Source organism: Eriocheir sinensis, chromosome 44 (genome assembly GCF_024679095.1).
Source record: "Eriocheir sinensis breed Jianghai 21 chromosome 44, ASM2467909v1, whole genome shotgun sequence".
In the NCBI taxonomy this organism is placed as follows: Eukaryota; Metazoa; Arthropoda; class Malacostraca; order Decapoda; family Varunidae; genus Eriocheir; species Eriocheir sinensis.
Genome location: NC_066552.1, coordinates 12,181,185 through 12,195,685, shown reverse-complemented (window position 1 = coordinate 12,195,685; position 14,501 = coordinate 12,181,185). Strand labels below are relative to the sequence as shown.

Below are 14,501 nucleotides of genomic sequence, written 5' to 3'. Positions count from 1 at the left end.
CTCTCCCGCTAACACTCATGTCGGACCACATCTTGCATGCTCGAGTGAGACATGTTTCTTTATTACATGCCATAGCTCACCTCATATAAGAGCTAGCCAGTTTTGGTTGACACCATCAGACTCAGAAGAGTAGGGAAATCTCTCATGAACACGATAGTGTGATCAGAATGCAGATGAAGCTCCACATATTGAAAACACAGGGTTGTTTATAGCAACATGTCACTCGCCCCAACCATCATGGCGTGCGCGACACTCATTTTTTTTAACATCATCATACAGGGTGTCTCGAGCGCCGTGATGGTTGGGGCGAGTGAAATGTTGCTATAAATGACTCTGTGTTTTCAATACGTAGAGCTTTAACCGCATTCTGATCACACTATCGTGTTCACGAGAAATTTTCCTACTTAATGTAATAATATATTTCTGCAGTCAATGAACAACTGTTGAAAACAGTGAGCATAATTAAAACATGTTATAAACATTTTTTTAACATCTTTATGGTTCAACTCATCGTAATACCATTTTCTTATTTGTTTTGTCGAGTTTTTAAAATAAATCTTGATTCTACAGTCACTGCTGAGTCTGATGGTGTCAACCAAAACTGGCTAGCTCGTATATGAGGTGAGCTATGGCATGTAATAAAGAAACATGTCTCACTTGAGCATGCAAGATGTGGTCCGACATGAGTGTTAGCGGGAGAGCGGAGCAGCCAATCAGCTGCAAGCTTTCCAACCTGCCTAGGCACCAGGAATCTAGCTTAAGTGAACAGATTATAGTAGACTATCCTATTATGAACAGATTTGGATATTAGGTCATTTAAAACAAAGTCCCTGATGACTGTGGTAGCCATTTTCTAAAATGACTGCTAGCGGTTACTATAATTTCACAAACCCTTACATGAGTGTACCAGTCAAAGGATAATACAAACACTAACATTGGTCTGAACATTTATCAAAAACTGAATTAAGGAAAACATAAACTGTAGCCACCACAAGTTTAAAGACAGCTGCCATTTTGCAAAATGTTCTCTCAAGTTTGTGAGCACTCTCCCTCACACACACACACACACACACACACACACACACACAAAGCTGTGCATTCAAGTGCTGCGGCCTTTTTGCACTTGCAACGTTTCAGACAGCTCTTTTTGCACTTGCACGATACTAGCTCATAGTGGGTGTCGGCTGCCTTGGGTAGATTCGTCCAGTGTGGGCTGCACCCCCATCATCATGCTGGACCCAGCCAGTTTGTTTGTTTTTTTTTTTGTTTTTTTTCCACATCAAAGGACACAGCTCAAGAGCAACAAAAAGAGTAAAAAAAAAAAAAAAAAAGCCCACTACTTGCCGCTCCTATAATAGATAACAGTAAGCCAGTGCTTTTTTTACCTTGGCAAATACAGTAACTGTTCTATGGATATACAGCAGCAGATAAATAATGACAGATCCTGAAAACAAGATTTTTTTTTAACTTTGAAGGAGACAAAGAAAATAACAATGTCTCATGTTTTGTGACTCACCACATTCCTGTTGAGGTAGAGCATCTTCTCCTTTAGTTCAGGGGAGTGAGTGTTTGGGTAGGGCAGTCCAACCATCACAACACATCGGCCTAACTCGTCACTGAAGTTGATCCCCTCACTCATTTTTCCTCCTGGTTATGTGGAAACCATCAAGTATAACATTTGCCAAAGAAGAAACTAAACTGAGTGAAAAGAGTAACACCCATATAAAAGCCAAAATCTGTCAGCAACGTCTTTAACACATTAACCTCCATATTTACTACTAGTGGTACGTTGCAAACTTCCAATAACTGCCACATGTACCACCAGTGGTACATCAATGATAAGAAAAGAGAAAAACAAAATTCCAGTGATTTGAATAATTCAGTAGAAACACAACAAACAAATTAAATGCAAGTTTAATGATGAAATTGCCCAAAACTTTGATAGAAGAACTTTTATTCATATCAAAAGAAACCTTTTTATCTTACAAAAAAGTGCACGTCTAGTAAACATGGCTAGACACATAAAAAGCTAGGTAATTATTGAGAATCACTTCGCGCCTCCAAAATACGATATTACGCCTCCATATCATACTTAACCCTTTCATTGCTAAACGCTCGCAGCGAGCGGTGGCCGAACTGGTAACGTACTGGGCCCACATTCACCGCGTGATGGACGACGCGGGTTCGAATCCCCACGCTACCACTCGGATTTTTCAGTCACCGCCGAGTGGCTTAAAACTACCCACATGCTGTCCTGAAGACCACCCATCAACCCGGACTCTAGAGGAAGCCGTCCAAGCGAATCAAGAACGAGTTCCGGGGGGCACCATGACCCAATGCAAGATGGCGCCACTATAAACACTCGCCTGCGTCAGAACGGGCTGGGCCGACCATCAGGCCCCACCTGGAAGAAGCCTTGGGCCAACCATCTGGCCCAACCAGGAAGATGCCTACCAGCGCAACAGGCAACGACGTAAAAAAAAATATATATACATATATATATATATATATATATATATATATATATATATATATATATATATATATATATATATATGATATATATATCAGTTGTGCGGCAAACGGGTGGACTGAACATGTCCTTGGACACTGATTGGCTAATTTCACATAAGGTCAATGCATATAGCTTCGTAGATTTGATTTTCACACTGATGACAATCATCCCAATTAGGCACGAAAGTCAGTGCACCGCTGTACAACTGTCATGATAAGCAGGTTAGAAGTAAGGACTGAAACTGTTGGCATATGGTGTGAATTGATCTTAACAGTTGCTGGAACAAGATTTGATTGTAACTCACCTACAACACTAAACAACAGGCTGCCAGTAACCCCACTGGTGCTGGAGGCTGTCAGATTGATGTTTTTTGAATATTCATTCAGCACTGCATCCAACTGATTAGATTTCCTTGGTTCTTGAAATACCTGTAAGAGGATTAAAGAATTAAAAGACTGAAAGGCAAAAAACTTCATTGTGAAAAAGTAAAAGGCAATTCACAATTCTCAGCTGTGATAATACAAATTTCAGGTACAGATGAGTATGCTAGAGTGAACACAACTGATTCTAGAACATTATTCATATCACATAATATTCATTCCCTCAACTGTGGGTTTTGGTGGCCATATTTTCCCTCAACTGTGGGTTTTGGTGGCCATATTTTCCCTCAACTGTGGGTTTTAGTGGCCATATTTTCCCTCAACTGTGGGTTTTAGTGGCCATATTTTCCCTCAACTGTGGGTTTTAGTGGCCATATTTTCCCTCAACTGTGGGTTTTAGTGGCCATATTTTATCATTTTGGGGGATTTTTTTTAACACAGAATTATATAAGTATAACAATTTGCCAGAGCAAATTTCAGACGTTGCCCTATATTCATCAATAATGTGGCTAATTAAAGCATTTATTAGAAACACTTAATTATAAAATCTAGCAGATGAGGCAAGCAAATGTTGCTGTAGAGATGGCCATGGCCATGGTTGCTTGCCCTTATGAACAACATAAACAAGGCAGTCACCCTGTATCAACATGGCACTGTCTGCTACTAAAGTAAGGACTGTTGTGGATTGTGCTGCCATCCCCCAAGTTATGGACTTGTTGCTGCAGTTAATTGAGAGGAAGAAGCAGTTGTGGGCATGATCACAGCTTTAAAGCCTGGACGGGGGGTGTTCTCTTGTCTTGTCAATCAAACAGTAAACAAAGCAGCTCTGTCAGTTCACTTTACAAGTCTCTTGGTGGGCCATCTTCCACTGCTCCTCACTCCTCAGCCACTGCTGTCGTCTGTTTGTTTACATACAGCCGCGCGGTTTTCCATCTGTACGGATGGGACCAATGGTTGGGCATACGGGCAACCACGGTTGCCTGTGGCCCCAACGGTTGGAAAAAAATGGCCAGTGTTTTTGTCTATATTTTATCTGTTTAGTATTGAAATTCTCTTTCTTTGTGTTAGATTTAATGATTTCCATTGGATTTGTTTTGAACTTGTGCACAAAAATATAAATAAATAATCATATATATGATCATTCACAGGATATCCTTATGTACCTTCTTTTTGGCAGAAAGTCTTGTCAGGACACCAGAGGAGGCAAAGTAAGAAAACACCTTCCTTGCATACTCGTAAGATGGGAGGAAACACACCACCCCACCAGGCACAACTGTGACCACATTCACCAACACTCGGCCCAGTTCATCAAGCTGCAACACGAGAGGAATCAGTAGTCTTTTTACCAAAGGTTATTAATGCTGTTATCTAATCTTGCAGATATTGCCTCATATGAAATATCATACACTTTCCACTTACCACTTTGGGGTCGGCTCTATGTTGATATGTAAAGTCAAGAGTGACACCAGTGGGTCCTTGAGGAAGTGCAACAGGGAGTAACTGGTTAGCAGGAATCACATGGCCACAAGAAAAATTCTGGACACGGCTTGCTTCTCCTCCAGCTGAAAGAAACAGCTGGTCCCGGAACTCACTGAAGGGCTGCATGGTGCCCCCAGCCACCACCACGGACCTGAGAAGAGTTCGGAAGTTATGTGCTATAATCAGATTCTTGTTGAAAGCAACAATGTTGCAAAGTTGCTGTCATCAATTACTCATACACAATTATTTTTTGGTTCACAAAGTGGGACACACCCATTACTACCTTATTCTTGGTATGTGAAATACTACATTATTCTTTGCTGTGGTATCTTTTCCAAATTATCTCCTGATTTAGCAACATCTTTATATATGAGTTATCATCCACAAAAAATATATTACAGCAGAAAACAATATTAATTATTATTATTATTATTATTACTTATTATTATTATTATTATTATTATTATTATTATAATTATTATTATTATCATTGTACAAACCACAAGAGCTCCCTGACAGGGTGAAGGTCACATGTGGAAACCCCACAAAACACCCAAAGGTGCTGCAGAGGAGCAGACATAGCACAAGAAATGACACAGATTGAACACAAAATTAAAACACTAGAGTTTAAGATTGAAATAAAAAAAAAAACACTAAAATAGAAACATAGGTTTGAAAACCCCCATTTTTTTTTGCCATAGAGAAGTTGGGGAGTAGAAAGTAAATTAAAAAAACACACCAACTGTCCCTGCATTTTGATATGGCTTCTTCCTCTTGTTTTATTATAAATTCTCCTCGAATCTATATCATCAAATTCATCCCACGTTCATAGTACAGTAGCACAAAAATCAGCAGTTTAATTACATTAAAAGTCCATTCATCCATAAAGCAGCAGACACATGCTTGACACATGCCTGATAGCAAATTTTTGAAGCATCTCTGCACCTCACATTGCCATAAATTTGTATATATGTAATGAGTAATAGATAGGTGTTTGGGAAATTGTGTCAAGTTGATAGGTGGAGATTTCAATTTTTGAGGCATTGAAGGACACCAGGTTCCTCCTATCCCAATCAGAAATGACAGCAAAGTCTGAGGTTAAGCATTCTGCAGCCTCCAGTCTGTAGTCTCGTAATTCCTGTTGGGAGGGTCTTCTGTTGAAAGGAGTTGAATAACGCAGTTCATGCTTATATATGCCTATACAATACTGATGTGAATTAGACATAATATAGTAAATAATCTTAAAATGACTATGGCAACAAGGTGCTGAAGGTGAGATGGTGGTGGAGGCACTGAGTGGCAGTGCTGCTAAACAAAGGAAAGCATGAGGTGTGCCATATGCTCTCCACAGTGGCCTTACACCTGTTGTGTTTACTCTACATTATCATAGTCTGTTTGTTTTTTTTCTGTTTAATATTGTCTGACGACTGAAATGACAGCGTGGTGTGGTGGTACGTGGCGGTGAGTTTGTGCGAGCAGCACCACGTCGCTGCCTGTTGCGCCGGTAGGCATCTTCCTGGTGGGGCCTGATGGTCGGCCCAAGGCTTCTTCCAGGTGGGGCCTGATGGTCGGCCCAGCCCGTTCTGGCGCAGGCGAGTGTTTATAGTTTATAGTGGTTTATGAGGAGCACCATGCACATTCCAGCACCATTCCACTTGTTATTGTGTTTATCCCACATTTTTAGCGCTTGTTTCTGTGTCTCTCTATTATGTTTTATTTCTGACCAACTGGAGTGTCGACGTGATGTGGTGGTGGACTGGCGTGGGTGGCACCGCTTGTAAACAAACACAAGTAAAGGGTGCGCCATGAGCATTCCACAGCACCCTTCCACACGTTATTGTGTTTATTCTAATTTTCAGTGCTTGTTTCTGTCTATTTCTCTTGTTTTGACTGAATGACTGACTGGAGTGTCATTGTGGTTTGGTGAAGGCGGTGAATTGGTGCTGGCGGCACCAATTGAAAACAAACATAAGTCTGAGGTGTGCCATGCACATTCCACAGTGCCCTTCCACATGGTATGCTACATTTTCATCGCCTGTTTCTGTTTTTCTGTCTCAATGCGTTCAGTTTGACTCATTGGAATTTGACAGTTCCTTCATTCCCTGCCTCCGCATTGTGGGTTCAACTCGTGCACTTTGAGTTTGTGGGTTATATTTTTAGGTCCTCGCGTAGTAGGCGTTTCAAGTGGTGTGAAGACGCATAGTAGGTGTGCCTGCTGTATGTATGTATGTATGTATGTGTGTGTGTGTGTGTGTATATATATATATATATATATATATATATATATATATATATATATATATATATATATATATATATATATATATATATATATATATATATATAAAAGAACAATATAAATAAATAAATAGAAAGAACATAAATGAAGATGGGGATATGTAACTTACCTGCACTTAGTGACAATATCATGGAAATGTGAGGCAGGATTAAGGAGCATATATTTGATGGATGAGTGGCATGGGGTGGAGCTCATAGTCACCACAACTCTTCCATCTGCCGTGGGATGTTGTAAAGCCTTCAAGAGCTCTAGGACTTGCATCAGTGGGGATCCCATTACCACTTCTTCCTCTTCCTTCTGTTCTTCAAATTTCTTGTTCATCTCTCCTTGATTGTCTTCTGCATATAGAATGCACCAGATTTAGTAAGAGTAACTACTTTATGAGGTGCTGAAAAGAAGAGAACGACAAGAGCCAAAACCAAAAAACAGAGGTAATCACAGTCGCAGTTTTGAGACATTTAAACTATCATAACTCAAAACTCCAAAATGCTATCTACTTCATTTAGGCCTTAACCCTTCTGACCCAGACATAAAAAAATGGGATCAAAAGTGAATGAGATTTATTGTATTGATTTACTCCTTCACACATGTTGGCACCCAAATTATGTAAAACTATATATCAATGGAAAAGTAAGAAAATGATTTTTCACATGATATAGGCAAAATTTAGGAATACACTAGTGGGTAAACATAAAATAAATCTTTTTACTGAGTAAACTTGTAGAACAAAATGCAGTTAATTATATGAGACATGTTAGAATGAATATGTGGGCACTTTTACCAACATTACTGATGAAACTCAGGTGTAGTAACTGATCCCTAGTGATAAACTGCTTTCTATACGAGATAGTTGGGTGAATTAGTCCCACATGCCCTGTAAACGGCAGCACATTATCTCCATCACCAAGTGTCACCCACACGTCACCCGCCACACCAACACTGTCAGTCGTCACCAAGGTCACCCATATCACTCATTTCCTCCTCAGGATCATCACTGATGTATGATTTATCATTGTCAGTCACTGGTCTGATAATAATCACAATAATAATATTCATCAGACTCGTACTTATCAGTTTTGTCACCATGCACAATAGCAGTCAGAAACTGGTAAATACTATGCTCTGAGTACGACAATCTGTCAATGGTGCCCCGCTCTCCCTCCTCCCTCCTCACCCCGTCCTTCCACCTCCTGTGAACTTGAAATAACCTCTCAAAATAGAGGATGCATAAACTGATCACAAATGTGTTGATATATATTATATAATAATTTGCGTGAGTGATGATTTTTTTCTCATTAATTCGCTTAGAGGGGCCTTTAAGAAACATGATCCCCGCAGCTACTGGGTTAAGAGGGAAGTATCAATACACCTCTCCAAATGATTTTGGCTTCTCTTTTAAAATTTTCTACTAGCACTATTTGCAGGAGAAGCTTTATTGCAGGCTTCTTTTTCACCTTGAAATGCCCCCTTTTCTGAAAAAAAAAATTGATTGTAAACTGTAATCTTACCTCCTTTAAGCTTAGCCGGCACATGTTTACTGGCAGACAACTTGGCTAGGAAAGAAGAGGTGGAGGTAGTTGGTGAGGTAACAGCATGCTTCTTGCACGGCTGACTGACCTTAACAGAACCCTCAAAATGCTGACTGAAGGAGTGGAGCTGTAAGAGGACATAGTACTTTACAACACTCCCAGGCTACAACTACACCCACCCTCAGTTCCACCTCTACCACCCTACTTCTCATACTCTCTACAATGCTCTTTCTTTCTCTTGTACCTTCCACTGGTCCTACCTCACCTCCTTTCTGCCATGTACAAGGCTCCCAGGGGACAGTAGTCAGTAGGTGAGGCTGGCTGCACCCCTACATGCCTGTTCCTCTGGCCTCTTGTGTCAGTACTGTACGGGTATTGTTATAGTCTGGCTCAGCCAAACGTGTGGTTGGGGGGGGGTTCAGCGTAGGGGGATCCCCTTGTACAGCATTGCCACATGTCTCAAAGCCCGCGATGTATAAATGTTTTAATATAAGTAAAACCATGGCAAATATGATCAGCAAATATAGATACACATTTAATCTTAGTATTATAACATATGAAAGAACAGTTAACTTATTATGGATGAGATATTTATAAACATATAAAGAAACATGGCATATATATTTTACAGTGTTGCTAAAAAAATGCTATACTTATTATTGAGTTCCCCTTTCATTTTGGGATGTGTAAGTAGTTTCACAATTATAGTTAGATTATATTGTGAAGAATTGTACGTTAAAATAGTCTGATAAAAAAAAAAAAAATAAATAAATAAAAAAAATAAAAAACATTCAAATCCACGTGGTAGGTAACGCCATGAGAGAGAGAGGCAACCAATGTGGGGTTAAAAACATGGCAACGCTGTACTCCCGGTTGTTCCTCATAGGGCACCTACAGAGCCGCACTTTAAGGTGAGCAAGACTATATCCCCATTTCCACTGATTTCAAGTCCCAGTGTTTAGGATACTAAATTAGCAGTAACTGAACAGCCGAGACACTGTATAGATGAGGTTGATGGGAATCCCTTCTTTTCATCTAAATTAAGGTTTAGTTGAAAATTTCACAATATAGAATAAAAAATACCAGAAAAATGCCTCATGCTAATTCAAGTCTACTAAAGTGAATCAAGCTTTCTGTAATTTGGGATATCACTAGTTTAGATTGGAGCACTTCATATCATTGAGGTAAACGCTCACTGCGAGCTCCAGCTGCACTCAAATCTCCCGCGTATGAGAGTGTTCCAACAATATTTCTCACAACACAGGATTGCCAATTGAGTGGGTTCTCCACTAAATTTGGTGGAAAATCATGTCAGCCCAGCTCGGAAAATCTACGGACGAGCAACTGGTGGATGTTGTTGTCCAATATAGTGACATTTTTGCATAGCTTCACCTATCACATGACTGATATTTTGACCAAATAGTTGTAAATTTTGCAGTTGGCAATACTGCCCTGCCAGCACCCCATCATCGAGAGATCTACAGTAGTTGCCTTACGGCTGACCGTCACGCATGTATAAATGCACGTCTTCACAGGTAACATCCCCTGAACGTGCCTGTACTTTCGCAGGAGAGGCTTACATTACCAAATCGTATAGATCTTGGCCTTTTCTTTCCAATGTTTTTTTTTGTTTGTTTTTTAGCTGTGATGAATAGCTTTTGAGATACAGAGATTAAGAGAGCGAGCACTAGCGTCACTTGCTGGTGGTGCTAAAAGCTCGCTTCGAACGGCAGTCGCACTCACAGCAAAAAACACCCCCTGAACGTGCCTGTACATTCGCAGGAGAGGCTTACATAACCGAATCTTATAGATCTTGGCCTCCTCTTTCCAATGGTGATTTTGTTTTGTAGCTGTGATGAATAGTTTTTGAGATACAGTGGTTAAAAGAGATCCCCTTCCCCCGCTGGGGTGCCCGAGCGCGCCTGAGGGGATAGTCTTGTTGCGAGCGCTTAGCAATGAAAGGGTTAAGATGAACCTTTCTAAAAAATTAAAGAAATACAAACAAAGAAAATATCAAGTTCCATTGCACATTTACCCTCCCAACAAACAGGTTATTTTCATCATAGCAGAAAGGTTGAGTTCATCATACATCCAAAACACTGTACACTGTAAATCCAAAACACAGTTCATTGTACAACTCAGAAATGGAAAGTCCTTCTATCATACGTACCTTCGAGCATTTGACATTTTTATTGTAACAGCAAACTATGGAAGAAATTAAAATTTAAAAATATGGTAAACCTTTACCTTGTGGGCAATCTTGCTCTTCTCAATGTACTGAACTAACTTGAAAAAGTTAAGTTTGTCAGTTAGAGTCTCTGCTAAAAATTGGTGCACTGCCAGCATCCTGGATGTGGGTGTGGACGCAGGCATGGCACTCTTTCCATCCCTGGAACCTGGGTGGAAAATATAAACTTATTTTCAGTAAAAAATTACTGACAGTTCTTGGTCTTAAGTAAAGAACCCAGTGTTTCCATTCACATTCTTCTAACTTGAGATTAATGTAACAGATACTTTTACCTAAATCAATGTAGATGCTTTTTATTTTTTATAGAAAAAAAAGAAGAAACAAAAGAGGCCACAATGGCATTGCTCCTGAAAACAGTTTTCAGTTGAAGATTTTTCCACAGGAAGGCCGGAGTCATCTGGAGAGGCGTCTTGATACTCCCTCCTTGAAAGAATTCAAGTCATAAGCAGGAAGAAATATAGACAAAGGGAGGCTGTTTAATAGTTTACCAGAGAAAGGGATGAAAGAATGAAGATGCTGGTTAACTCTTGCAAAAGAGATTTTGATAGTATAGGGATGAGCAAGAGTAGAAAGTTATGTACAATGGGGCCATGGGAGGGATGAAAACATGAAGTTAGCAAGTATTAATATCAATAGATGACAGAGAGGCAACATTGCAGCGGAGTTTAACAGGGAGAAGACTATCAATAAGAGGAGGGGAGTTGATGAGACAGAAAGCCTTTGACTTCACTCTATCCAAAAGGACTGCGTGTGTATGGAGTTCCCATCCACATGAGATGCATGCTCTATACAAGGCCTTTTTATATGGATAGCATCTGGGAAGGGGAAAGGAACTGGTGGAGGCAGCATAGAATGCCTAACCTCAAGAAAGCTGATTTAGTAAGAGATGAGACATGAAGTGTCCAGTTGAGATTTTGAGTATTGATTGAGAATGTTTAGCATAGAAGGGGACAGCTGCCCCTTGTCTATCCCTTGTTATTTTTATTTGTTCATGTGGGGAACAACACTTATACATTCAACCTGACAAGAAGACAGACCTTCATTCAGCATCTTGATGAGGGAATGCATGAAGAAGAGAATCTGCTTGATGTAGAGCAAGTTCTTGGGGGAGAGCCTCTTGGTGTAACGATGAAGGTACTGGCTCAGCTGGGCATGAGCTCCTTGGAGCTGTGAAGTCAGGAATGACCAACATTAATGAATAAAAGGAAATTCTAGAATGCAGTTCTAACTGTTAATATTTAGACAATTATAAATTTCCGAGATTTATCATAAACATCCTTTGATTTCTCCCAATTTAGGGAAATAATAGGCTTAGTGTTCTCAATTTTCTAAAGGTATTTTAATATTTAGAGCTGAAAAATATTAGTATGGGAAAATTTCAACAAATTATATGTAACTGATTTGTTACAATTTTCCCATTAATTACCAGCAGAGAAGGACTGTCATGCTACTTTTGTTACAGTTTGAATGCACTTCACAGTACCCTCCTGAGTTTCACGCTACCCAAGATTCACAATCCTCAAGTTTTGCGCTTAGTCCAGATTCTTACCATCTCGACTTTAATGCATTATCGCCCCAAATTACGCACTACTTTGACATGTACTTGTCACGTCTACATATTGTTGGCATCACGCGCACGACCTAGGGCCAGGTTCCCACTACAGCAATACCTCAGTTTACGAGTGCCTTATTGTACGAGTGTTTTTATTTACAAGCCTTGGTTGACAAGCCAGTCCTCACTGCTGTTTGTAAGATGCCAATACTCCCCCTGTAGTCACACCTATGGCAGTGTCACAGATGTGTGAGAATAATGAAAAGAAAATGTAAACACATGAAATGTAAGGATCCTGTAAGAGCTTGAATGTAAGGATAATTTAAGGACATGAAGCATAACATAAGGTGTAATGTCAATGTCTGGACATATACTGCTGTAAGATTAGCAAGGATAAGGTAAGATAATGTAACAGTGGACTCTGGTAGTAAAGATGGAGCAAGGAAAAGGATCGGGATGATCAGAGAGACTGTTTACGCTCCAAAGAGGCAGACCTCAGCATAAGAGGGAAGGGGAGATAAAAAGAGGGGTGACGAACATCATGTTTGACCCAAGGGTCAGATGAAGAGGCATAAGCAAGTCTCACCTCAGGTGAGGAGACACAAGCGAAAAGACAGTGTCAGGGAAAGGACCACCCGGCAGCAGAGATGAAGAAGAGGGAAAGAAAAAGGAGGCTTCTATCCCCATGGTGGATGAGAAAGGGAAAGAAACTGCAAGGCTGTTATTAGACCCCTCAGGATTGTAAGTTAACTATCTTCTGTTGTTAATTGTCTAGTAGGATAAGGTGAAATTTGGTATACTTGATGTGTCTGTAATTGTGCTGTGTTGTTTGATTCGTGCTGACTGGAGGTGTATTGCTTACCTCACAGGTTAACCACATTCAAGCGAGTAAAACAGCAGGGTCATGTGATTACTCCTGCTCAAGCCCCCTCTAGTGCCCACCCAAGCATACCCTAAGCCATGAAAACAACATAGTGTGAGGCAGCCTCTGCAGAGTTGTCTAGAGAGGAAGAAAAGAGAATTTCTGTGAATCTGTTGCAACTCTACGTTCATCAATATCATTGTTACTGCTGTTTTCATTGAGTGACTTAAACAATAGTAACAAAAGTAAATATGCAATAGATCTGGAAGACAAATGAAACTGTAGGTTGTGCAGAGGCTGCCTCACATTGTGATGTTTCCGTGGTTTGACACCCAGGCCCTCAGATAGAGATGGCCTTGACCAAGCCCCTTCCACTTTCTAGCTCCTCTTCCACCTCCCACCTTACCTGCCGCAGAGAGAGAAACACTGAGTGGATGCTGGAGATAGTCTCAAGAAGGTTGTGAGCCTCATCTATGATCACCACATTACCACTGAGTTTGATGCCCGAGGCTTCTCTTGTACCACGATGGAGCAGCATGTTGTAGGGCAGAACCACTACCTGCACCAGAGATAATGAAGACAGGATACAACATTAACCTTTACAATCCAGGGACATTTTAATACATCCTGGTGACCAAATAATCCCATCAGGGGACATATGAAAATGTCCCATTTCAATGTAGTTTGCCATAGCAGGGTTATACACGGTTTCTGAAGCATGGATAGTTCTAAGAAAATTAATGTCAGTAACAAAAGAAATTATTCTGCAGCCAAGAACAAATTCTCCCATGAGAACTTTTTATTAGAGTTTTGCAGTCGCAACAGCACAAACAGACACCCTATTGGGACTGTCGCTGCTGTTCCAGCAGCTCTATTGTGGCACTGCACTTCTTATATGCAATCATAACATGTGGTTTCAATAATACTAGATTATTTTCAGATATCACTTTACACTCTGTGTAATTCACCACGGCTTGATCACAAGTTGGACTCAACTTTCGCCAGCAGGTACCCTCACGACGTGTGCAAGTGCTTATTATAGTCGATCTCTGGGTACTGCCAGGACCTCACACATCACACCCCCATCCCCCTTGCTCAAGAGGGGACAATAACCACTCCTAGTCAACGGAAAGAATCAGGGCTGAGCGGGGCTCGAACTGCTGCCTGTTTGGCCGTGAAGCCATGCAGCGCGGCGTTCTAACGGATACCGCTCCAGTAGATCAATCGGCGCATGCGTGCAAGCTGGTGGTGAGGTATTCTCTCTCTCTCTCTCTCTCTTTCTGGCTGATTATAAATACATAATTTACATAATGATGAATATTATTTTATAATCTGATACCACTGTAACACATCTGTAGCCATAATAAATACAAATTGGTTATACACACATTTCCAAAGGTTTGAACAAGGGATACAGAAGCCCCCCGCCGTTCATGGGTATTTGGTTCCGCAAGATTCCCGTGATCCGCGAATCCACGATCGACAGGACTATAATCAAATAGGGAAAATAGGGTTTCGTTCTACCATCTCGATCAAATAAAAAAAAAATGGATTTCTAAGGCATTTCTAAGCACTGTTATATAGTATTACATACACATAAATCACAACTTAAATATGGACTGTAATATTTTAACACG

At 40.4% G+C, this 14,501-nt stretch overlaps 1 protein-coding gene across 1 annotated transcript in view; it reads right to left on the bottom strand.

Annotated features, from left to right (window-relative positions):
* Positions 1-14,501, bottom strand: part of LOC126980507 (ATP-dependent DNA helicase DDX11-like) — a 36,005-nt gene that overhangs the window by 5,126 nt on the left and 16,378 nt on the right. Inside the window, exons 10-18 of the mRNA XM_050830479.1 lie at positions 13,271-13,423; positions 11,488-11,617; positions 10,450-10,598; positions 8,182-8,329; positions 6,783-7,011; positions 4,315-4,525; positions 4,059-4,208; positions 2,820-2,943; positions 1,517-1,647 (exon numbers count right to left, since the gene is read on the bottom strand). Coding sequence (XP_050686436.1) covers positions 1,517-1,647; positions 2,820-2,943; positions 4,059-4,208; positions 4,315-4,525; positions 6,783-7,011; positions 8,182-8,329; positions 10,450-10,598; positions 11,488-11,617; positions 13,271-13,423 — 1,425 coding nt within the window. The remainder of the gene's footprint in view (positions 1-1,516; positions 1,648-2,819; positions 2,944-4,058; positions 4,209-4,314; positions 4,526-6,782; positions 7,012-8,181; positions 8,330-10,449; positions 10,599-11,487; positions 11,618-13,270; positions 13,424-14,501) is intronic.